Source organism: Musca autumnalis, unplaced genomic scaffold (genome assembly GCF_047663935.1).
Source record: "Musca autumnalis isolate F117 unplaced genomic scaffold, ASM4766393v1 scaffold_5, whole genome shotgun sequence".
NCBI lineage: Eukaryota > Metazoa > Arthropoda > Insecta > Diptera > Muscidae > Musca > Musca autumnalis.
This window is the reverse complement of record NW_027412088.1, coordinates 133,697,055-133,724,453: the sequence shown is the minus strand read 5'-3', so window position 1 is coordinate 133,724,453 and position 27,399 is coordinate 133,697,055. Positions and strand designations below refer to the sequence as shown.

Below are 27,399 nucleotides of genomic sequence, written 5' to 3'. Positions count from 1 at the left end.
TCTTGGATATGCAAAAAAGTGGGTACTAATAAAATATACAGATAAATCCTTAATAAAAATAAATTTTTGCAAACTTTTGAACACAAAATATATATGTATGTATATTTATATAAAAAAGAAAAGCTTATTATGAAGCGTAATGTATGTATGTACAAAAGCATTTGCCTTCCTCCATGGAACAAAAGCAGACTTTCTAGCCAAAGTAAAATTTAAAGCATAAACATAAAACACATTAAATAAAGCACTGCGAAAATAATAATAAAATAGACATGTAGACTACTACAAATCTGTTAAATAAACTACAAAACTACTTCTACGTAATATTAGAAACTACTTTTATGCTACGAGGTTAAATCACCAAACTACCATATTTAATTATGTTTGTTTTGTGTTTTTTTTTCTTTCTACTGTTAAGTTAGAATAACTAGGTTAGCTCGGTTGGTTGTTAATAATAAGCACTTAAAATACGAAAAAAGAAGAACAACGAATATTTGAAACTGGAAAATAAAATCTGAAAAAGTAGAAAATCAATATGAATGAAAAAATAATAGAGATAGATATATAAATACGAGATATAAATGAATATACTTATGCTTTAGTTCGAGATACCTTTTACGTTCAATAGGATCGATCAGAGGAAGGAATATTGGGAAAATAAAAAAACACAAGGGTCTAAAGGGCATCCAAAAATAACCCAACTAATATAAAGTTCATATTCAAGAAGATTGAGAAATTTCGATAGAATAATAGCAAACGAATTCCATTTCACATGCATTAGGAGTGAGTAAATGGAGAGGTGAGTAGGAGAGCCTTCAAACCTTCTTTTTTTGAATAGGGGAGAAATTATCTTTACACAAATTGGAACTATAGGGCGGGGAGCTTTATTCGGAAAAAGAAATGTAAATGGGCAGGATATAATGCACAAATACCTGACAAGATCTAAACCTTGATATGTGTATAGTAATTTTTGTGTATGTAAGCAGTTTGCATATATGTATGTCTGTATGTAGAACCATTGTTTATTAAAATAAAAAAAAAAAAAAATACAAAAATCCCGAAAAATCTGTTTGGTATGGGTTCTTCTTCTTTCCTTGCCGACGACATTTATGTTGGAGAATGTATGATACGCACAGCATCCAAGGAGGCATATGAAAATGATGTGACCGAATTGTGTAAAGTATATAAGGTAGGTCTGATGCATGTGATTCTGATTGATATACGGACGTTGATGTAGTAGTGATTGTTTGTTTGTTTGATTCATTGATTTGTGTGATATTGGTTTCATCTTAATCGAAAAAAGAAATATAGAGAAACACATTTTAAGAACACCATGCTCTGATTTCATTTGAAAAGGTAGGAAAAGAAAGAAAAAAGGGAGTTGTAGAAGGAAACAATTTTCCAAAGAATATTTTGGGCCTAAATCATAGAGAATGGGTTCTTTTTTGTTTATGATTTTGTTTTTTGTTTTAAATGAGCCAATTTTCGGAAACTAACTGTAAACTTTTCATAAATAGGATATACAGGAGAAGAAACATCAAGAAAACAAAGTTATAACAATAAACATGCCAAAAAAATAAAACAAGCTGAATATAGAGAAAATTTCGACTTTTGTAGATTTATGAAGAAAATGAAAAAATAATAAAATATATATTTAGCATACATGTGAAAATAGCAAAAAAGACAGTAAGCATTTGTTTTTTGGGAGCATGGTGAACATTGCTTTGAGAGAGTGAGAGAGAGCAAGCGCGAGCTAACACACTCCACACTCTTATAACTTACCCTTTGTTCAGCTGCCAAAAGATAGCCTTTTTCGGATGCCTTCACCAAATCCATATTATTTTTACTATCAGCTGCATCACAAATTCGTCCGTCGTGGGCATCTATTAGGCCACTTTGTATGGCCGCCGTTAATGGTATAATTTCACCAGTTGAAGGATTTCTTACCACTGTCGACGAAGGATCAATGAGGCCAGCCGTTATGGCCTCAGCCAAAGTGAATTTTTTACGTTTTATTATATCCGGATTCATTTGGAATGGATCAACAAAACACCCATTTGTGGGATTGTAAAGATTAAATGCAATAGCTTCCATCAAGCCAAATGAACGTTTCGGTGTAACAATCAAACCACTTTCATAGGCTTCTTTCAGAGTGCATAGTTTTGATGTTTTTGTGTTCAAAACATTTGCCTTATTAGCATCCATAAGACCTTTTCGGAATGCTTCTGGTAATCGTACCAATTTCGATTTTACCAAATCTTTAACCAACGCCGAATCGGGATCAATAATACCCAAGGTGGTAGCATCTTTGAGGGTATATACCACAGGTTCGGTGGATTTTGGTCCTTCACTGTCTTCCTCATCGGCCACATAATTTTCCGGTGATTGTGGCTGTTTGGTGGCTGGATCTTGGTACGTTAACATACCGGTTTCTAAATCTAGACATTTAATTTCGGCAGCTTGTTCAAATGGTATAGGTTCTCTTGTATATATCACCAAAGTTGGATCAAATACAAAGTACAAAGCTTTAGGATCGACTACAGTACGCTTGTTCAAATCAACAATTCCCTTTTGTTGGGCAACTTCGAATGGTATGAATTTAAATGTATCAAAATCGCGTACCAAAGCCGTTTTTGGATCGATTATATTATATTTGATAGCCTCTTCTAATGACATTTCACGTGGCTTACTAACGACAACACTTACCGGTGTCTGACCCAAAAGATCTACACTGTCCTTTACTACCTCTGCCGTTCGTTCAGTCAAGGGTTTAGTTACTGTCACTAGAATTCCGCGAGCTAATGCTACATCATAGTTATAGGCCGATTTGGATTTTGGATCAAAGACACGACCCTTGGCCACATCAACATCGCCATTGACAATCGCCTCATTAAGGGGGGTTTCTTTTCCTGTCACGTGATTCTTGAACACTGTTGTGGCTGGATCTATGAAACCATTTTGTATGGCATCGGCTAAATCGTAATATTCACCCGTGGTGGGATCGCAGAATTTACCCGTTTCTGGTTTAAACAATTTCATGCGCATCACTAATTCTAAGCATAAAAGTCGACGATTTGAAACAATAAGTCCACGAGCGCGGGCCTCTTGTAAATCTATTTGCTCAGTTGGACTAAGATTGTAACGACCGTTCGTGTCGTCAATAACCTGTTCCTTGATGGCTTGCGCCAATCGAACATACTTTCCTGTTTTGATGTTCTTAATCAGACTCGAGGATAAACTAACTACATCTTCTACACAGGCTTCGTTCAAATTCAATTTGCGTCCTGTTACCGGATGAATAACCTTTCCTGTATTCTTATCGTAGAAACCCATTGCTAGAAGTTCGTACAAGCCAAAGCTGGCGCTTTCAATGTCAACAATGAGACCCAAGTTCAGAGCTTCGTTCAATGATACAAACGTGTTACTACCCGGTTCGCGGAAAACGCCTTCACGTCGATTAATGATACCCATGCGACATGTCTCCGTCAAGCTGTGCATTTGCTCTTGAATTTCATCGAAATAGCAGGGCAACTGTGGATTTATGACAAAGCTGCGTATGCTCTCGAGTAAAGTTATTTTGCGTCCAGTCTTGGGGTCGGTCAGCTTGCCGGTCTTTTCGTCGAAAAGTCCTTGATGTAGGGCTCGCTGTAAGCTGATGGGAGCCTGTGTATCCATTAGGATACCAACATCAAAAGCATGTTTAATGGTAATCTTTTGATTGTTGTAGACCAATTTGGCATTGTTGCCGTCAATAACACCGGTGTCGGCTGCGTGGGCCAGATTTAGTTGTTTGTATAGACCAGTATTGAAATCTCTTATTTGGACACTGTCCTCATCGAGAAGATTACTATCAACCGCTTGGGCAAATGACAGCTTTTGTCCCGTCTTGGGATCCATGAAACTGCCGTCAATTTCATCGTAGACGTTTTTGATGACCGCCTCGATAAGACGCAAAGGTTTCTTTGCTTCGAGCAGCACACCACGATCAAATGCTTCTTTGAAGTCGATTTGCTTGTCGTCATCATCTTTAACAGTGCCTCGGTGACTATCAACAATGCCAACCTGTGCAGCTTTCTCGAATGGAATGACTTCGCCAGCTACATTGACAATGGTCGAGTCCGGATCTAAAATGCCTCTGCGAATAGCACGTTCAGTTGAGAGTTTTTCACGAGTTATGGTGTTGCTGAATTCACCAGTCTTGGGGTCATACAGGCCGCGGTACACAGCATCGGGTAGACTGCGTTTACGTTTCGGTGGAATCAGTACTCGGTTTTCAAGTGCCTCATTCAGCGATAGTTTGGTGCCGGTGTATGGGTTTATGACATAGCCATTAACAGGATCAATATAACCCTTGGAAATGGCTTCTGTAAGTGAAATGATTGACTCTGTTTTGGGGTCAAGTAACACCAGTTCATCGGAATTGATTAATTTCAAGGCAATAGCTGTTTTCAGGTCGACTTTCTTATCGTCTATAGTAAATTTAGCTGTATCGGGGTCGTACAGACCTCTGAGCAGACAATCGACCAGGGATAATGGTTTCTTGGTGCTAATTAAATAGCCCTTGACAAATGCTTCGTCTAATTTGATATTGGGACTGCTCAGACAACCACGCACGGTGTCGAGTAGACCTTCCTTGGCAGCTTGTTTGCCGGGCACAATAACGTTTTTATCATCGTCTTTGACCAAACATGTATCCAACTCAACGAAGCCCAGCTCAATTGCCTGCTGTAAGAGAATTTCTTCGCCCGTAGAAGGATTCAAAATTTTACCCGTTTTTGGTGAGTAATATTCACGTTGTAGTACCTCAGGTAAACTCCATGTAACACTATCGGTTTTGACTAAATTTTTCTCCACACCAACATCGAATGGCACCAAGGTGTTGGTTTCGGTGTCTTTAATTTTGCCCGTTTCTGTTACAACCAACTCATCTTCAATGGCACAGTCCAACTTTATTGCCTTTTGGGACTTGGCATCAACTATTAGAGATATCTTTGGATCAACAAGACCAATTTCAATGGATTTCTGAACATCAACTTGATTATCGGACTCCGAGTCGTAGAGTTTTCCCGTATCGGGATCATAGAGACCCTTTCGCACAGCTGCCTCCAATGAAATGGGTTTGCGTGAACCGGGCACAAGAAAACCAAGTTTGAATGCATCTTCCATTGGAATTTCTTTCAATGTTTGTATATCAATTACCGTACCTGCCTGCATGTCTACAACTCCCAACTCAATTGCCATACGCAGCGGAATCACCTCGCCGCTAACGGGATCACGAACAGATATCGATTGGATATCAAGCAAACCATTGTTGATGGCGTCAACAATGGAACAAACTCGACCATCGCCCAATATAACCTTTCCGCTTTCGGGGTCAATGACATTTTCGATAGCTGCTGGTTTCTCTTTTTCAGGATTGGCACGAATAATCCAATTGCGGGAAACGCATTCGAAGAATGGAATCTTTTTGCCTGTCTTTGGATCGACCATATGACCAGTATGTCTGTCTAGTAGTGGTCGCTCCAAAGCATCTGTTAATGTTTCGTATTTGCCGGTACTGAAATTCTTTACCAATATTGTCTCCGGATTAAAGACGTTCATGTCAAAAACTAATGTTTGGAATGAAATCTTTAAACCGGTGGAGGGATCTATGAAATATTGATTTACAGGATCGTAGATATTCAATTCTCTTAGATGTTCAGGGGTTAAGTCGTCGTTTGCGTCAATAAGATAAGTCATGGGTTGTAAAACAACCAACTTGTCGTCTAATATCTGAACTTCGTCGAGAGGACTGAGCTGTTCGTCTTTCAAGAGTTCGGTTACACTCTGGTCTTGCTCTTCACCGTCGACAACGACCTTGCATTCATCAGGCGATATAAGTTTTTGAGAAATTGCGTCGCCTAATGCTAATGTCTTAGGTGGTGTTGCACCACGTTGTGTTTGATTAGCATTAGGTGTTTCTTCTGACACCGCTTCCACTGGTTTTGACGTGGTTATAGTAGTAGTTGAGTTTGTGTTTGTTGTTTCCGTGGGTTTTTCATTTTGTTTAAGGGCATCGACAATAGCTTTACCAGCTAAAACGGGAGCGCCAACAATAGCCAGTGCTCCAAGCTTGGCGGCATCTTTAACATTTTGTAAAATATTACTGCCCGCTTCATTTGGTTTTATATCGCCACCCTTTTCCGCTTGAATGAAATCGATCACATGTTGATATTTGTCAGGTTGGTCCACGACAGAGTTTTGTGGCTGAGTTAAATCCATTGTTGTCAATTTGTCTAATGTTTTTCTTTCGGCAGGTGTGGGTGCTGCAACTGTTTCTTCTTTGGGTGTGAGTTCTTCAGTTGGTTCAATAGAAGTTTCCTTAGTCAATGTGGGATCATCTGTGGATTTAGGAACACTGTTGATATCTTGCAAGATATCAGTTACTGGTTTGGTTTCTGATCCAACTGTGCTTGTTGTCGTTGTTTGGGTAACAATCTGCGTGGTTATAAGTGTAGACTTATCCAAATCTTCAGGACCTTTTTGTCCATTTTCATTATCAAGAAGTACTTGGCAAGAACTGATTTCTCCTATTGGTGACCCACCAACCACATTGGGTTTAGCACTTTCACCAATTTCTTGTTTCATGAAATCTGTAATAACGCCATATTTTTCAGGTTGTTTGTCTTCGGCAATAAGTTTGCTTTCGTGTAGATTCTGAGTAGCATTTGAAACTTGTTCTGTTGGCTTTTCTTCAGTCTTTTGGGGCTCTTCTGTTTCTTGAATATCACCCAATGTTGTATTTGTAAGAATAGTAGTAGAAGTAGTAGTGGTGACTGTGGTTGTAGAAATTGTGCTGGTGGTGGTGGTTACTTCATTATCTGAGTCCTCGAAACTTACTACATATTGAGGTTGCTCAACTACTTCTGTTACCTCAACTATTTCGTTTATAGGATCTGTAGTCTTTTTAGTTGTTTCTGTTGTAATAACAACCTGAGATGGAGGTTTATTGGTTTCATAGACTTTCTGGCAACTAACACCTGCTGCAGGTTCTTCAGATGGTTTTGTGTCTTTAGTAACGTTTGTTGGAGCAATAAGTTCATTTGTATTGATTTCGACATTAACGGTTTGTGACTGTGGTTGTTTTGTAGTATCCAACACAACCTCTGGAGTTTTTGAGACCAGTTCTTCAAAAGTCTTTTCTTGCTTTATAAAGTTAGCTGTTGTTGTGTTAATGAAATTCTCGGTATCCTTTACGAAATTATCGACAAAGTCAACACTTTGAGGTGTACCCATTTGAATAGCCTTATCTTCCGACAATGCTGCATTGTCTGTGGTTTCACTTGCTTCATGTAATTTATCCTCAGGTTTTGTCACAACCTTTTCGGTTTCAATTACCTTTTGTTGAGGTTCATCGGATTTAGTTACTATTGTTGTAGTTGTGGTGGTTGTTGTTGTTGTTTTAGATGTCGTAATATCAGGATATTTTTCAGCATTTGATACATCCAAAGGCGTCTGTGATTGCACTGCCGCTGGCAAAGTTTCAATTCTTTCGGTTGGGATTTGGTTAGTTGTGGTTGTTATTGTTTGTTTTGGTTCTTCAGTGGGCGTAGTTGCCGATTTTACCAATTGTTTGATTCCACTTACAACAGCACTACCCGCCAAAACTGGGGCTGCTACAATTCCAATTGCACCCATTTTTGCTGCTTCCTTTACGTTGTTTAGCGCCGATGATAGTTTGTTATCCTTTGTAGGGATTTGTTGATTGGCTGTTGAGTCGATTGTCTCCATTGGTGCTTGAACTTCTGTCTTTATAACTGAAGTTTGAATTATTTGTCGTTGGCTTCCATCGGTTATTGTTGTAATTTGTGGTTGTGCAGTGGGCTGCTGTTGCTGGACCATATCTTCTATTTGTTCCTTATTGCCTGTTACTGAACGAGTCTCTTTGGATGTTTCCTCTTCTCTTAAAATACCCATAGCCTTTGCCTCCTCAACACTACAAACTTCACCAGTTTGGACATTTTGTACTTCATTGTTTGAGATTAAAACATAACCCTGAATTAGCTCAATAGTCTTGGTAGTGACTGTATGAACAGCTGTAATTGTTTCCATGACTTCTGTTTTTGGCACGGGTTTTTGTGTGACAACAAAATCACTGATGGGTTTAACTACCAAACGACCGGTTTCTAAGGCTTGGCGAATAGGTATGGTTTGCCCAGCATCTTTGGGATGTTCAAACGTTTGATCCACCACATTGATGAGACCTTGTTGTACCGCATGATGGATATCTAATGCATCAGCTTGTGGTGGATAAGGTATGGACATTATAAATCCTTCTTCAACGGCTTTTTGTAAAGGTATTTCGTTTTTATTCTCTGGGTGCACAACAGAGACCTTTTCAGGTTTGAGTAGTCCCTTCTCAACAACAACGGGGAAGGTCATTCCCACAGGAGGTATTGTAATAACGTTACTTTCGGCGTCATAGCTCTTATCAAATATGTCAGCCGTTAGTGCTTGAGTCAATGTAAGGACCTTTCCATTGACATTGAATGTTGATTCATCGGGATCAACAATATGTTTTTCAATGGCTTCTTCCAGTGTACACTTGATGGGAAGCTTAAGTTTTGAATAAGGATCCAATACGTCACACACTATTGCCTCACGAATATTCAATCCGTAGCCACTTTCTGGATGGACAATAGTTTGACTTTGACCATCAATCAAACCTTGTTCCATTAGTTTGGGTATTGAGAGTGATTGGGCCAAGGGAATCAGAATGTGATTGGTTTGCTGGGGATCTAAAATGTGTTCCTTTACTGCTTCATTAATATTCAAATAACGATTGCGTTGAGGATCAGCAATTTTACCTTTGCTGCCGTCGATTAAACCACTCTCCAGGGCTTCCGTAATGTTTAGTACTTCATTGTTTTCACCTATGAAGTTTTGTTTATTCTCCAGTATATCACGTGCTTCCTCGTCAATGATACCCTTCTTGAGAGCATCGCCTGGTTTCAAAATGATTTTGCGCATTTTTTGCAACACCACTACCTTATCTTCACATGTGTCACTTTCAAACGATTTAGTTTTCTTTAGCTGATCTCTGGATACAATACCTCGCTCATAGGCCACTTCGACGGGAATTTGTTCACCTGTACGTGGATCAGTTACAAAACGTATTGTGCGCAGTGCCCCTTCGGCTGCTACTAGCGGAGCTCCTGATACAATTATCAGCCCCTTTTGGATGGCTGTTATAATATCCACGGTATAGCCTCCCTGCGTTACAATTGTAGCATTTTGTGGATCATAGATTTTGCGCGACAAAGCTTCGTTTATAGTAACAGTTTCGTTGGTCACTGGATCTACAATTCGAATGAGACCCTCATCTATTAGACCATGCCGGGCAGCATCGAAAATGTTCTCGGTCTGACCGTTATGAGTAAATATAACCAACGCTGTGGATGGATCATAAATTGCACCTGGTGCAATCTGCAAAGGTTCCGGTGAAGTTAATTCTCTTTGTACTGTGTGCACTTCTACGAATTTTGGTGAAGTATCAGATGAAAGCGGGGTAGATATCTCAACAATTTCAGCTAAATTATTCAACTTACTGATCCGTAGTATACACTGTTCTCTGGCTGAGCTTTTTGTTATGGGCACTGGCTCCAGTACTATTTTACCTTCATCAATTGCCGAACGCATATTTTCGACTTCGCCGTTTTTGTTAGTATAGCTGCCATAGGAGTCGATTATGTCTCTTTCAAAAGCGTTGCGAGTTGACAGCTTTTCACCTGTATTGGGGTCTATGACCGACACCGATAAACTATTGATGATGTATTTATTGATGCACTCTTCGAAGGTAACAACGCGTTCGGTTCCCTTAACTTGGAATACACCGCTGTCAGGGTTAAATATTTCTTGCTCAATGGCGTCCTTCAATGGCCAACCACCGGGTGGCAATTCAATAATTTGCCTTTCTCGAACGTTGTTTTCGATAAAAGTTGATTTCTCGGAACGAATGAAATCTGTATTGATTTTACCCGATTTTATAACTTCCTCCGCTATGGGAATTTCCACGGATTTCTCCACATAGTTTTGTGTATTCAGTTTTATGGGTTCCGATTCAGGAACTATCTGCTTCGTTACAATCGTTATGGTCGATTTGGTCTTTTTACGATTCGTAGGTTCAGGGACAGTGTCATTTGCATCCGGTTGCAAAAGGCCAAAGTTGAGCGCCTGTTGCACTGAATATATTTTACCTGTCTTGGGATCTTTAAACAATTGTCTTTCTTCGTCAATGAAACCTTGGCGCACGGCTTCGGTAAACGTTAGAACTACATGGTGCTCTTGGGGCTCCTGAGAGCCAGCACGTATTGTAACATAACGATTGATAGTTCTCGTTACCGTTTCCGTTGTCAGGGTTATATTCAGGAGACTGCTCAACAAGAGAGCACCCTCCGGTGTAATGAATTTTCGTTCGATAGCTAAGTCAAGGGGAACTGTCTCCTCAGTCTTGGGATCTAAGAGGTAACCTGTTTTGGGATCAATTAAATTATGATAGCACAAATCGAAGACACTCAATTCCTTGCCACTGGCATTGTGTACACCAATGCCCTTGTTAAACATTTCATATACTTCGGGACGGATAAGTCCCTCCTTCATGGCTACTTCTAAAGGCACATGGGTATCACGACTAGTTTCCAGGGCGAATCCAGTACTCTTTCTACGTAGAATGCCCCGGGATAAGGCCACATTGAAACTAACAAAGTCATTGCTGCGCATGTCTTTGAAACCGTCAATGTCAAAAATGGATTTCTGCGATACACTGCTGATTAAGCCGCGTTCCACAGCCTCGGGTATTGAGAGAATCTCACCAGTCATGAAATCCCTATATTTGGAATCGGCTGGCAAGACAATACCATCGGCTATGGCTTCCTGCAGTGTGACCAGTTCACCCTTACGTTTCGTTATACACTTCAAATTGTTACCGTCTAATACCCCCGATTCTATGGCCTGCATTATACTTAGTTTTTCACGACGCATGGGACTTGTGATCTTCGATTGTTTGTCTAACAGATTCAAGTCACAAATATCCTTAAGAGTGTATGGCTTAACAATGAGTTGTCGATTTTTGGCCTCGATAAATGTCAATTTCTCTTTGGTAACTTCGTTCCAATAACGACCGGTCTTCGGATTTAATATGCCCGATTTAAGAGCTTCGGTTAGTGTAATCTTTGTATCTTTTTTAGCATCTACAACTTCGCGTACGTTCGGATCAATTAGTTGATTTGCAATTGCCGAGTCAAGTCTAAATTTATCACCAGAGTTACGATCAGCAATCCAGCCAGCCGTATCTACCAAGCCATGGGCAATAGCATCAGTCAGACACAGGGCATTCGATTTGATGGTAACCGATTCATGTCGTATGAGGTAGCCGCGTTCATAGGCCTCAGCCAAGGTTATGGTCTTTCCCGATTTCACTCTGTATAGGCCAGTTTTGGTATCAACATTTCCAGCAGAAATGGCATCGGCAATATTTTTGGGATTTTCGGCATCAGGCGATTCGTCAACTGTTACCTTTATACGTTTCTCTGCCGTCTCATAACCCGATTCCGCCTCAATTATTTCACGTTGAATTACTTCCAGTAGAGATAGTTCACGACCATTGCTGTCACGAGCAGCTCCAGGCTGCAGCAGTTGATGTGCCAGTTTGGCATCGATTAGACCCTGTTTCACAGCCTCTTCCAGTGAAATGCGCTTATCGCCAATTAACATTTCGCCAGTGCGCACATCTAACAGACGCATTTGTATGGCATCCCCAATGGTTAGCACTCGACCCGTTCGGGGATCTCTGATACCGGTAATATCCAACAAATGTTTAATGTTTGTTTCGGCGCCGCTGCCAGTTCCAACATTTTCGTTTCTTGTCTGAACTCTCTTCAGACTGTGAATTTCGTTGAATTGTATTTGCGACTGTTTCGAGGTGCTGGGAACCGAAGTTCCATTTGTAGTAGTTGTCGTTGTGTGTACATAGTCGGTAGCGTCATAGACACTTTTTGTGGTTTTTGTTGTGCTAAATCTGTAACAAGTGTAATGAAAATAATTGAATTTTGTCTGTTTTCATTGCAATTCCTTTTAATGTTGGGCCCAGCAAAATAACACACTGAGATAGGTCATGAAGTAGTGCTTCAATTCAATTCTTGGAAAATACATTTTGACCAATTCCTTAACATTTTTGTCAGTTAATATGAACTCATTTCAAAGAATAAGTGAATGAACCATTTCTATTGAGCTTTGCTGGGCATAAATTTGTATGTATTTAAATGTGGAAGTTTACTTACTGTGTTGTGCTGTATGTTGTTGTAAAAAGATCTTCATCGCGTGCAACGTATCCTTCGCCAGTAGGTACGTTGTTGGTGCTGAAATCTACACGGAAGGTTTTAAGTGGTTTCTGCAAACTTTCAGCATATTGCTGTAAATGAAAGTGAAGAAACAAAAAGAAAAAAAGTCGAATTAGCAAATGCAAGCAAAACAGATTAAGTATAATTGGAATTCAAGTATTTTTTGCTTCGTGTAGGTGGTGGATGGTATGGGGAATGTTTGAATTATTTTTTGTTTTGTTTACCTGAAATTCAAACGCAAAATCATATTCACGTTCTTCTGCCATTTGATAAGCAGAGTTTAAGATACACCACTAAATGTTGGGGTTTCTTCCCGTTTTGTGTTTTTTCTTTAATTCTTCTTTTCTTGTTTCTTTCTTTATTGTGCTTTCCTAGGAACTTTTTTGCTCAGCTTAACTAATATTTGAGCGTTTGACATAATACGCTAATATTTCTTGTAAAAATCATATCAATTTTATGTTAACTACTGCCATTATTTCGTTGGTAACTAATTTTTCAAATCTATGTAGAAAAAATGTTTAGAATTATTATTTTTTGTGGGGAATGGTTTGTGGCTGTTAGGTAATTTTAAACTTCGTTGTGTGTGTTTATGTTGATTTGAATTCAATTCTTTATTTTTAACTGTAATAGTAGCACTCAGATATAGGATTCTTTAATTTTTCACGGTATTTCGATAAGAATTGTTCCCTGTTACAAATGAGACTGAAAGTCTATGACTAAAACATAATCAGTTATTAATAAATCTGCGTTTAGAAAAATATTAAAAGCGGAGTGAGGAATATAAAAAAAACCACATCACACAGAAATTGAAAAATGTTATTATATTACACATTCATCTTGATTTCGCATAGGGTATGGCAAATGTGAATGTTTGATTTGAAGTAATAGCAAAAACATTTGCAAACATTTTATGGCTATATCACACCATATGGTTTTTCACATGTATGTTGTCACTTTCGGTATACTAACATACAGACCAGCTGATGTCATACTTGTGAAAAAGCATATGGTGTGATATAGCCATTAATAAACATTTAAAAATTACATGTCTGTTCCAGAACCTGCAAGAGTCTACATGTATTTACTACGATAATAATTTTTCCTTTATGACATAAATATGTGCCTTATTTGTGAACCTCTCCTTTATTCGTTCAGGCGTTACATAAAAATCACTGGATCATATATCCTTTATATGAATATAAGAGCATGGAATAAATTGTATGACCTCGAAAGACCGTTAGCCTTAAAAGACCACAAATGAATCTAGTTATGGTAGTAAATTGCGAAAATATCATAATGATACAAACAAAATCTCCAGTATGTTCGGACAGATTATATATATATAATTGTTCCACAAACATCCCAGATGGGACAAGGGAGACTTCTCTCATATCAATGAGTGCACGCCGATTCATATTGGCTCAATGATATGGGACCTACTTTTTATTGCCGAGTCCGAACGGCGTGTCTTACGACACCACTTGTAGAGAAGTTTTTCATGTCTTAAATACTCAGGAAATGTCGCCGGCATTACTGAGGGGGAATTTTGACACCGTTGAAAATTTTGATGTTGCTTGGCCTGGGATTCGAACCGCAGACCTTCTGAGTGCAAGGCGGACGTGCTAACCATTGCACCACGGTGGCCCCCGACAGATTATGGAAACTAAAAACAATTATGCACGGGCACTAAAAGAAGGATTGAGAAAAACTTTTTGAACAATTTGCATAGCCGCAAGGTATATGTCGACAGTGTAGTGTATAAAATTATAATCGTTACGTTGGCTAGGTCATGTTGAGCACCAGTCAGATATTCAACTGAATTGGACTCTGCGTCTGTAACATAACATAACATTGTAGCGGTTTCAATCGGAAAGCATGGTGAGTTCATCTGCCACATAAAACAACAACATAAGTAAGTCGGAATCTTCGCCGATTAATATGCGATACATTACGAAATATCTCCAGGAAGTTAAAAAAACCTACACACATACATATGTATATACAATTTATGTGTGACTTAATTTATTTATGCATGCACACTCTTAAAAAAGTTTATCCACTCAAAATTTGATGGCAGTATCATTCGTTAGCTGGCGCCCCTCCATTTAGAATTTAGAAGTTGTGCCGGTATGCAGCTTTTTTTCTATTTCAAGCAGATTTAATGCAAAAAATCAATGGTGACGTGATACTATTTAAAGACGTATGAAAACAATTTTGAACTTGCACTTCAGTCAACTGTTGTTGTTGGCTGTGGTGCCTAACTTAATTTCAGAGAAGTGACTTCATTTATTGCTTTGGGCTCTATTTATAAAATAATGCTAAATAACGAAAAAAAAAAACAAACAGTCTTGATAAGACGCCAGTCCCAAGATCTAAGCAAATGCCAATAGTTAATGAGTGAACGAGGAGTAGAGGCAATACAAAATAGAAAACACTCAGCACAGAAAAAAACAGGCACTTTTTGTAAGAACAATGATGAATGTGTTTTGCTTTTTTCAATTACCAGCTTCAATTGTTCGTGCTTTTAAAAGTCGAGGCAAATGGTAATTTTGAAAGCAAACAACACACATCAGAAATCTGGCAAATTTTGTGTTCACGATAACTTGGAATTGAAATTGAGTCAGTAACCTTTTAAAGAAATAGTCAATATCTGAGGTATTTTAGAAAGACTAACCAATACCTAGCCTGGGTTAGTTCTTATTTAAGGCCAATCGTATTATTTTGTTCTTTTTTCACATTTCCATAAGAAAGAAAGCTCATTTGTAAAAAGTCATCTGTAATTCTACTTGTAATTATTACCACAAAGAATAAAAAAATGAAAATGTCTTTGTTGTAAAGAAAGAAGAAAGACAATGTAAGTGATGAAGAACACTTAAATGTCGAGTATCAGCAAAAGAAACAAACATTTACTCATTTACCAGACGTACATACGTACAGGTTTCGAATCTATGAGGTCATCAACAATGGTATCCATTGCAAAAATCATTGCATATTCCATTCATTTATTATTTCCCATGAAATTGTTATATACCTATACATATCTTTTCAATGGAAACCACAATAACAATAAAAACAACAATTAAAAAAAAATAAGATTAATGCGATTTATAAGATAAAGTTATAAACAACAAAATGGTAAAGTAGAGGAAAAGCGAAATACAAATAAAACATGTAGGGCGAAGTATTTCTTAAAAAACAGCAACAACAATCAAAAAAGTTAATTATAGTACTTAAAACTCCCAACAATTTAATATGGTATTTAATTATTAATTCGTCGGTTGGTAGGGGTGGGAGAGGAGTGGGTCACTCGAAGAAAATATATGATTCTTTATTCAACTTTGACTAGGGCCATTTTAACTTTGAGTAGTAAAGAGTTTTTGTTGGCAAAGTTCGATGAGACACAACAGGGAAACGGGACATCGATAAGCTACAGACAAAAGTGTGTTCAGCGGAAGCCTACTTAAGCCAATTACGTCATGTAAAGGCATACTTAGATTCCAAAAGCCAACACGTAATGCTAATGGGGAGAAATACTCTGCGTAAAGGGCAATGTAGCAGCCCGTATTACAAAAAGAAATTGTCGAATAAAAATAAGAGAGCAGCACAGTAAGGTCTCATGGTCTCATTGCATGTGTAATTCGAATCTCAAATGGAAAAATTTGAGTTAAAAATGAAATTATTATAGGACTGTTCCAGAACCTGCAAAAAGCTACTCTTTTTACTACAATAACATTTTTTCCTTTATGTTATCGGAAAAAATAGTAAAAATTAGTAGATTCTTGCAGTTCTGGAACAGACAATATATGCTCTGTTCCAGAACCTGCAAGAAGTTACTAATTTTTACTACGATTACATTTTTTCCTTTATGTTATCGGAAAAAATAGTAAAAATTAGTAGATTCTTGCAGTTCTGGAACAGACCAATAATTTCAAATGGATTGTAACAAATTATAAATGGAATTCTCGAATTACAAATAAAATTATTAAATAAAATGTCTCGAATTACATCTGAAAAAAGACCACTTCCACAAAGCTTGGCTATCTATACAGATGGGTTCAAAATGGAAGGAGCACTTTGGCCGAAATTTTTGTGAAGATCTGGATTGCAGATTATCATATAAGTGAAATCAGGTCTGTGCCGTCTTTCAAGCTTTAAACTAAATTGCATTCAACTGACGACTTCCTCAATGAGATCTGGATGTCAGTTTATCATATAAGTTAAATCAGGTCTGTACCGTCTTCCAAGCTTTAAACTAAATTGCAATCAATCTATCTATCTTTCCTAACTTCTAGCCATCTAACTTTGTTTTTATACTACTCCTTAAATTTTTCTCTTCCACTTACAGGGTGAAAACTATGGACAGTCGCATGTCCTTAAAGCTAAACCATTATTTTAAAATAATGCCCTTGTTAAAATAATGGGTTAGCAAGAGGTTTTTAATGAGTCATTTTGCTAGATGATATTCCAAACGGGACATGGTATTCTATATGGTGTGTTTGTGGTTTCATTTCTAAGTTCGACTTATTGGTAAAAATGTTCAGTTAGAAGCCACTTAGGAATCACTCAATAAAACGCCAACAAAAACACAGTCACACACTTCTTTAAGGCCTCGACACATAAGAAGCATGGCATTCTTGCTTAAGTCATATCTAGTAAATGACAAAAGACCAAGTTCGACCTAATTCAAATGTGATTCTGAAATCTTTTTATTAGGTCGAACTTGGTCTTTAGTCTTTTATCAGATATGACTTCAGCAAGAATGCCATGCTTCTTATGTGTCGAGGCCTTTAGGCACAAAATAGTTCGACTGCATTTTTATTAATTTTGAGATGTAGCATTGAGGGGTGTTTAATGTTCGTCACTGCCGACAATAGTATTTTTTTGGTAAAGGTAATATCTTTAGACAACAGAGAGATAATATCAATGATAAATTTCAGCAAAGACGTATCAACAACAAAATTCATTGTCAGAAAAGTAATAACAATAAGAAACAAAAAATATAACAGAGTAGAACTTTAAAGCACAACAAGCAAAACATTGAAATAAAATATTTAAATATTTTTATATATGTATGTTGGTGAATAGGTATGTTAAACCTTTTGTATAACAAATAATAATATACTATATAAACGAAAACAGGCAACAACAAGAAAAAACAAAAACAAAACAAGAACGAAAAAGCAAAACGTCGGCAACGTAACAAATATTAAAAATAAAAGCAAATGATGTCATCGCATATTAATGATGATGGTGGTGTTGATGATGATGATTTAGAGAATTCAACAACAACAAGAAATAAAATAGTAACAGCAACAGCTAAGAAATTAAAATGAAACAAGTTTTTTACCATAAAACTAAATTTCATGAAAACTCTGTCGGTATATGAGTAGGAAATAAAATTGTTTGTAATTGTTTTGAAGTTTTCGTGGCTTAATTCACTTAAAAGTAAAGTTATTGTTAAAATTAATGGGACTTGTCGGTATTGTAATAATATAGAAAACTGTAATGTTCCAATTAATATATTTTACAAATAATAGTTGTGTTCCAGAAACTGCAGGATAGTACCTACTATCTAGTACCATTTTTCCAATTTTTTACTAGAAGAACGTTCCCATGCTCCAAAAGCCAACAAAACTTCTTTTTAAACAAAAAAAGTAGCAGCACATTTGCTGACATCTTATTAGCTGATACGTTGGTTTTGACATTTCGGCTCGAGATTTTGCAATTTTTGCCACTTTTCCGTTTTCGTACTTTTTGAACAAATTTGCATGGGAAAACAATTTTTGACAGTTTGGCATTAAAAATAGGAGAACACAATGAAAGTCTATAGTTATAGTATCGAAGTCTGTCTAAAGAAGAGTAAGATATTTAGTTGTAGTCTAGTGTTTTTTTTAATTCATTGTGTGTGAAAAACTATTCAAAAGTTTGGCAACAATCATAAATATATTATTCACGCTATAATGTAAAGATGATAGAAACAAGAATGAAGCAAACTAGAGAAAAAGGAAAGGAAAAGTGAGTAATTGCCTTGAAACGTGGGTCTGCCTTGCCTACCAGCAAAACATGTGGCCATAATTGTAGTATGAAATGGAAAAAAATGTGTGGAGAACAATGTGGATGGATGATATAGCAAATATTTGTTGTCTTCTTCAAAATATCAATAAGAAATTGTTTTTTTTTTCATTAAAAAGTTCATTTTCACCATTATAATTCACTTGCTAAGACCAATCTTCAAATACATATGTATGTGCATGGATGGTTGCATAGTATGTATTTTCATATTGGTAATGTAGATCGCAATGCATACACCCTCCCCTTCCCTCTTCAGACATACAAGACTCTAACCACAACAACATAGTCTGCCCTACACTTTCCGCACAAATTTTTACATGTTCTGTTTTTTCTAATTTGTATTTTCAGCGTGTTTGAAATTTCAATAGAATCGCCTAACACAACATAAAAGAAACTATAGTTTGGCCGCATTTGGTGACAGTGACAGCAAAAAAGGCATAGAAAGAGTAAAAGTGTCATGAAAAATTTTAACTACAAACAAGAAAAAATTATGTTTGTTTTGGTAAATCGATAAAAAGAATCTAACGGCTGCACAGCGACTAACCAACCACTCTTTTTATTCATCTGTTGTAACAATGGAAATAAAGAGTATTTGGTGTCTCTTCCTTAGACGGATGTTGGGAAATGTGAGTATGAAAGATAATGCAACACAGATGTATGTTACATTACATTAATTAACAGAATGTAAAAAACATAAAAAAAACAATAAAAATGATGACTGTTAATTTTTGTCTCTGTATTTCCGTTTTTTGACCTTTAATCTCGTTGAAAATTTGTAACAAATTGTGACACGTAATTCATTTTTATTGTCCTCAATATATTTTTTTCTAATTTGGGGTAAAATTAAGATGTTCTGTCTTTGACAATTATCATTATGTTGTTATGTCAATATGACTTGTCACTTGGATGTTTGAATCTTCAGTTGAGAAAAACTGTTGCCTTATGTTAATTTTTTCTGTGAATAACAAACGTCTTCTTTTTCTGTCATAAAGCTTTAATTCTTTGTTTATGGGAATACATTAACTTAAGAAGCGGATGTTTTAATTTTCTTAAAGGTTATGCTTTTCTTGAGAACAATAAGAGTTGATAAATATAAACAACGAAATGGACCGGGAAATAAAAAACAAATATAAATGTTAAAATTATTCAAAAGTATAAACAATTTGTGGTAGAAACCACAATACACAATTCGATTGCATACAATTTTGCACTGTAGAAATCACAATCCAAAATTCGATTTCATACAATTTTGCTCTTTTCCTGAACCTGTAGAAATCCAATAAATTTTGCAAATTAAAAAAAATCCGCTATAAATTTGAAAAGTTTTACAATCATACAGTTTTATTTAAAACAAATTACAATCGTGTACCAATAACAAACAGTCCAAAATAACATACTTGGTTGCCAAAAAGGAGTATAGTACTATTATCAAACTATGCGACATACAGGATCACCCTACAATTCGTATTACAAAAAAATATTATCGATAAAAAAGAGATAAAGCAGAAAGCGAAACATAAAAATTATTGGATATAGTGCTAATTATTGGATGAATGCATACCGCCTAGACAGAATAAGTCCAGGATAGCAATAAGCAGAAATTGTTTGAAGAACGGAGATAACGTCCTGGCAAAATACATCCGTTGTTTAGACAATCCGGCTAGAGGATAACATATCCGCAGCTAAGCATTATATGTCTAGTGCCATTGCCATTATATGTCTAGTGCCTAGCAATGAAAATTCCAATTGTTGCAATTTAATTAGTCCAAAACAACACCATATAATACGAATTATTCCAGTTTGAATTCGAAACATTTCACTTGTAGTTTGGAAAATCCAATTGAATTTCGAATTAATTCATGGTAATTTCTGAATTCTAATTGAAAAAATTTGTTTAATTTATCATATGAAAATTTTGAGTGTTAGGGAGAAAGATCTTTTTTTTTCAAGGGAAAAGATCATTTTAATATTAATTTTAATTAACTTCTCGCTGGAGTTGAGCTGAATGATCGAGGATTGCAATGCAAATTATATTAGTTTGATTTTTGAATTTTTCCATTTGTAATTTGAGTCTTTCATTTGAAATTCGAATTATTGCATTTATAATTTGAATAGTTATGTTTTATATTCCAATTTATAATCGAATTTCTCAATTTATTCTTCAAAATGTTTTACTTTAATTTCAAATGGAATAATTTCAATTGGAAATGTAATAATTCGAATTACAAAGAAAAAGTTCGACTTTAAAACTAATTTTGTAATTTTTTGTTTGTTTCGAATTTCAATTGGATTCATTACAAATGGAATTTCAAACGAAAATTTTAAATTGAATGCAACGAAGGAATTCTCGAATTTCAATTGAAATGTTTCGAATTACAATTTAAATGTTTTGAACTACATCTGGAAAAAGGAGTAGTACAAAACTGAACCATAAACCTTTTTATCTCCAAGTAAAGGCATCACTTGCGAATATGAACTCTCAAATAAAAACCACCACTTTTCAACAGAACAACAAAATAGAGGAACAATACAACATTCTGGTATATGATTGAAAATCTGGAACTACCATCTACGGGTAATGCAGTTACCTCCTATGCCATCCCATGTTAAAGATTACAGTTAATAGCCTAAAGTGGGACTAGCTACCTGAGGGAGCGGTCCGGTATGGCACATATTCGAACATAAACTAAGTTTGAACAAAATATTACGAAGGCAAATTTTGGACATAATGAGTTCAATGGCTACCTTCGGAATTACATAAAACTTTTAAACGTGTGTTTTCTTGAAATGGCATTTTGAAGTCGGTGTGTAATTTAGCTCGAAAACGAATGAACCGATATTATATATTATATATAATTGTTATACAAACATTTCATAAGGGAATAGGGAGACTTCTCCCATATCAATGAGTGTACGCCGATTTATATTAGCTCAATGATATGGGACCTACTTTTTATAGCCGAGACCAAACGGCGTGTCTTAAGACACCACTTGTGGAGAAGTTTTACATGGCTAAGATACTCAGGAAATATAGCCAACATTACACTGTAGGGTATTTTCGACACCACTGAACATTGGTGTTGCTTAGTCTGGGAATCGAATCTGTACATTCATATATTTCTGTGGGCTTATAAAGTGCATCAAAGCCCAACCATTAAGCGAAGAAATTTTTAAAATTGTTGTGGACCGATTATGGCAAAAACGGACCATTTTTGGCAAAAATCGAAATTTTGACTGTCAAAGTCAAACCATTTTAATAGATATTTTTCAAAATCTCATTTCCTTAGCGTGCATTTGCCACAAAAGTATGCAATATTTTCCAATAAAAAATACCAAACCTAGTTCAAAATATGCTCCTTCGGATAGAAAAAAGATCTACTGAAAAATATTGGTAGTCTTCTTGGAAAAAATTAATGAAAAATGGGCTGGGCCTTAAATTCAATCGGCATGTCTCCACCCAATACTCAACCTAATTAGAATGAATCTAAATAAAATGTAGCTTAACTATAAGCATTTTCACCTTAATATTCTCTGTTAGTATATATTTTTGTGCTAATATGTATATCAGAAAATTGCTAGCAAAACGAAATTTTAGCTTGAATCCGGTAAGCATTAAACTAATAGACCACCGTCATTTATTTATATTAATGTAGCTCCCCTTCATAGTTCAAGGTTGAATTCTATAAAAAATACACTAATGACATGTCCAAGGGATTCTTGTGAAATAAGCGATTTGTTTTGTTTGGAAATGAACAAGCGAGTGAGTGCCTCATCAATTTTGCCCTTGTAGTGTTTGGTGCGTCGTTATTTTTTTTGTTGGTTCACAGAAATTATTCATTCATTTAAAGAAAACATATGGAAAGAAGGAAATTCTATTTTATTAAGAATATTTTAATGTGTATGTTTGTATATACAGAATTCTGCAAATTGTATTGGTTGCTAACTCACGTTATACAAGCAAAATAAAAAGAGTAAAATATTCTTGAAATAATTAAAGAAATGCGTTCAACAAAGCAAACAACAAAATTTTGTATTTTGTTAGTTTTTTTGGTTTTTTTTGGCGCTTAATTGGAAGCACTTCACGAATTTAAATGAAGTTAATTTGGTTTTGGAATACACTATGGAATTCTTTATTAATTTCAAATAGAAAAAGAAAACTGGTAAACAAACTTATTTGAATTGTCGTTTGTTTGTATTTATTAATGACATCATATTGCCAGTTATAGTATCACATGGTGGCGTATACGTAACAGAGGATGGTTGTCATAAAGGACACGAATAACACGCATACGCCTACATCAACATAAACACACACTTTAGGTTGGGCCACTTGGAATTTTTGTTATTTTGGTTTGTTGTTGTTATTGTTATTATTATTCCACATACACTTGTTTTTTATTGCTTAAAACTTTTTTAACACTTATTTTCTTGTATTGCTTAGCCCGTTTGTGAAAATGAAAAGTCTTGTAACTTTAACACTTTTCGTTTTCCATATGTTTTTCTGTTTGATTCATTTATTCTCTTCTTCTTCTCCTTTTTCTTTGATTTATATCAGCTACACAAATATTTCTTTTTTGCAATTTTATTAGTTAAGCCAATTTTTTCTCGATTAGATTCTTCTTTTTTGTGATTGTAATCATAATTTTTTATATTTCAATATCTCTCTCACACTACACGGGGGAGAGAGTAGACAAAATTGGAAAGCACACACAACAAAAGACGTTAGGCAGGCAAACGACAAATGTACACGTAGTGTGTGTGCACGGCAGCAGACAAGAATTAAATAAAAATAAACGTCGTTACACAACCACGTCGATATGTAGACTGACTAAAAATTGGCAATTTTGGGGTCTCTGTTAGTTTCCAAACAGCTTTGTCATGGGGATACGCTCGCACACAAACACACGGCCACATATCAGAGTTAACAGACCCCACCACAGTACAAGAGAATACAACAGCAAATAACATAACTAGAGATTTTTGTGTAGTGTTTGGGTGTTTTAAGAACCAAATACGAGTACACAAAGAGAACAATAACAGAGCATATGGAACTAAATAATAAAAATATTAACAGTTTTGTGTTAGGTTTACAGAGTATTTTTTCTCATTCATCTGTGTGTAAGATTGTGGGTCTGTAGCAGTGCTAATTGGGGGAAACAATACAATAAGCAAAGAAATAATAAAAGCAAATGCCGGTTGCTCTCTAAGTGTCTACTAGACATGTCATTGTCCTCCTCTTCTCATGCATTAGTTGGTTATTAGCCGTATTTTTTCTGACAATTTGGGTTTTTTTTTGAAAGATAACAACCAACAAAAATTAAGGAAGTTTATTTTGTTGTTGTTGTTTTGGTTGTTATGAGATACGTCATGCTTGCTGTTGTTGTTGTTGCTGTGTTTCAGAAATAAACAATTATAATTTCAAAAAAGCATACCATCATGTACTGGCATAGAACACCACCAAACAGGTTAGCTACTTTATCTTTAAAGCAAAAAAAAATAAAATAAAAAAAATTTCGTGTAGCAAATACCACACACACAAACAATAAAAAAAAAACAAACCTACAACCACAAGCCATGGTCATTTCTAAGCTTGGATTATATGCGATATCTTCATTAAAACGTTGTATTTTTAGGTTTTTTTTGTGAGAACTTGGGTATTTCAAATAATACGAAATGAAATGTAATGATGTCATTTCGTAGAAGTGAAATTAGTAACAACAAAAATATGACCTCTTACAAGCGGCTACCTTTAAAGCCTACAAGTTAAATTCTTTTAAATTTCTTACACACATGTTTTTGTCCACCATGTTCATATCGTACATAAATACTTGAGGCCGTCGCAGTTATTTACCATTTTCGTCAATTTAATGAAAATATTTTGGAATTTTATTTGGAAATGTAATAAATTGTGTCGAAATCGTTATGAAAGTAAAATTAACCATAAATGGTAGCCTGTTTTTTGGTTCTAATAAAAAGAGGTTTGTAAGGTTAAACGCCTATGTAATATTAATTGGGAAACGTGTTAAAAGGGAAGACTGTTATGGAATTATAGTAATATAAGCCGTGTTGTTCATACTGTCACCATTTTTGGTAATATGTCAAATGTTTCCATTAAAGTAGCCGAAACTATTATTGAAAGATGGTTATTTTCACTTGAGCTTGAATTTGTCAAAAGCTTTCAATGAACTAGTTCCCACGAACATCTCAGAAAATTACAATGGGAACATATACTAATTTTACCGAGAATGCAGTCCTATTTCAGTGATATGGGACTACATATATTTGTCGCATCAAAGATCCCCGAAGCGACAAGGGAGACTTCTCTCATATCAATGAGTGCACGCCGATACATATTAGCTCAATGATATGGGACTTACTTTTTATCGTCGAGTCCGAACGCGTGTCTTAGAGACAACTTGTAGAGAAGTTTACATGGCTGAAATACTTAGGAAATATAATCAACATTTATTCTTGCTGCCGTCTGAAACGTTGGTATACGCAGTAAAATATATGTTAGAAATATGCTTGGATCCAAACAAATTTATGTTCGGGTCCAAGCAAAAATATGTTTGCAACATTTTGTAAAATATCTCAATTTTATTTGTTTGTGTACCAACATATTTTTTATGTTTAAAGATATTTTTATGGGTGGAGAGAGGATTATTGTCAAAGAGAGTAACAACAGTGCTCTTGCTTATTTTATAATAAAGAGCTGTTTGTATGGTGTAATAGAAGACTCAGAAGCGAAGACGGGAGGATAAAAGTTTGTTTTTGCTTTGGTGGTGTGAATGCGGTATGCGTCCAAACGCGTGTGTTTCGTGATTTCTTGTTGTTGCTATTTTTCCACAAGCAGCAAGCGAAGAGGAAAGGAAAAAATAGTATGAATTATGTTTTTTTTTTGTCTTCAGTTTTCTAATGACAATAGCCTTGGTCTACAACTACAAAGGCTTGATATATTCGTCGATGACAGTCATATCTCCACTGTTCATAATCCCAAGATACTTGAGGGAGTGTTTGACCACCTTCTTCACTTTTCTTCATACGTACCTGAACGCGAAATACAGAAACTAAGTCCTAAAAGCAGTAGCTGGCAACTCTTGGGACAAAGAGTTCAATTATACTGCCCCTCTTGACTTGCTTCCTGAGCGACACACTGTGGAGAATCCTGCAAATGTCTAAAAATAATGTTCTTCTAATTACTATGGGCTGCGTTCAGATGACAAATGTGGATCATCTTCATGAGGAGACCTGGATGCTATCCCTCAGGCAACAGTTTCTGCGGGAATGCTATCAGACAAGTCACCCTAACCATTACGATCGTGAGGACATCCTACATGTCATTCCATCGAACATCAATCGACTGCCGAAAGCGAACTCTCTGAACACCGTGCGTCAAAACGCGGTCTCCAAAGCTATAAATGGCTAGAGAAGCAACAAAGTCCTAATGCGAAAAGTTGCAGCAATTTCGGATAGTGAGCGATTTCTTTTTCCAAGGCAAATACCTTCCATATTGGCGCAACTAAGGCTCGGATACAATAGCATTATCAACGGCCACAAAGAACACATTGTTTCCGCTACTCTTAACAAATTACTCCTACCATCATAGCCCTCACGATACCCAGCATCTATCAAACTGGCCGTCGGCACCTACGAATCAAAGTCCAATATCTTCCGCTGCCATCCTCCATTCCTATTCACAAACAAATTAGCACATTTTCTTTTCTTGTTTCTATTTTCTAAAGAACTCCCAGGAAATAGCTTCCAATTACAACCCAGCTGTTACAACAAAGACAAGAATTTCGTCTGAAGAGAAACGCTATACGATAAATAAAAGTTGTCCTCACTCGAATATGCTGACGATGTCGATACTATTCCTAAATGGAACCCCGTTTCATGATGTCGAAAAGAATCTGCCAAAGTTGGTCTGTCACTAAACGGCGAAATGGGTTTAAGTGAGAAATCGAGGCAATAGTTGGGATGTTGCTGAGGGACTGTATATGAAAGAAAATCGATGTTATATAAATTGCGTTGAATTTGTTTCTGTATTTTCAGGAAACGAGTAAAGTTCTTAAAAACATTATTAAGCTGACTAGGAAAAAAGTGTCCCAAGTTTGTTTCCCCATGTCAAGAGGCTCGTTTCGAAGGTTTTTTTGAAACGATATTATCCCATATTTTAAGTGACCTTTTCAAAACATTGACCTTAAACTCACAAATTCACTTTAAGTTTTAGCCCAAATATTCTCATTCACACCATTGTACTCGCATTAAAGCGGCAATTTCTTATGAAATAAATAATATAAATCATTTAAATAATATTGTTTATGATTATTAAATTAACCTTGAAAAAAATATATAACAATAACAAACAAATATGTAAATTAAAAAAACAAACTCTCCTTTTCAGATACGATTTTTTGTTTTTATTGTGTGTAAACAAAAAGGCATTTGTCAAACCAAACTATGAGAACAATTGTGAACGAGGAGAATGAATGAAGGGTGTGCGAGAGTATGTGTCATAAGGTCGGTCGCCCGCTATGTGTAGTAGGCAGATGCGTGAGTGATGATGATCCGTAGTTGGATGACATCACAATAAAATATCATTCAGAAATGATTGTACGTGCGAAAAAGCAATTCTGTCATCGAGAGATAAATAAAGAGCGAACAACGATTGATTAATTTAATGAAGACGGCCATTAAGATTAATCTATTTCTTTTAAGGTTTATAACATAAATGCGACTTGATTTGGGCCAAAAAATAAAACTGTTTTTTTCGACAACAAAAACAACACTTTGAGAATGAATATCATTATCGTTTTACGTTAAAGTTGTATTAATGAGATGCAAGATATATGGTGTTCGAATGGATCATTAAATCATCAGATTTTGAGTGAGTTGACAGTTATGTATTAGGGTGGCTAATGCCTTATTTATATTTATTACTTTTTTGTTTAAT

General features: G+C 35.9%; 1 protein-coding gene across 50 annotated transcripts in view; it reads right to left on the bottom strand.

The window, feature by feature from the left end:
* Nucleotides 1-27,399, bottom strand: part of shot (dystonin-like protein short stop) — a 227,166-nt gene that overhangs the window by 20,711 nt on the left and 179,056 nt on the right. For 46 of the 50 annotated variants that reach the window (XR_012408622.1, XR_012408621.1, XR_012408623.1 and 43 more), the window contains 2 exons: nucleotides 12,315-12,445; nucleotides 1,780-12,052 (listed from right to left, as the gene is read on the bottom strand). The exons of 3 other annotated variants lie outside the window; for them this stretch is intronic. Coding sequence is in view for 42 of the 47 variants with exons in the window: in XM_073957924.1 (XP_073814025.1) it covers nucleotides 1,780-12,052; nucleotides 12,315-12,445 (10,404 nt within the window). In the remaining 5 variants the exon portion in view is untranslated. Of the gene's footprint in view, nucleotides 1-1,779; nucleotides 12,053-12,314; nucleotides 12,446-12,598; nucleotides 12,876-22,832; nucleotides 23,273-27,399 lie in introns of those variants that run through there. One more of the 50 variants, XM_073957939.1, reaches the window with a different exon arrangement.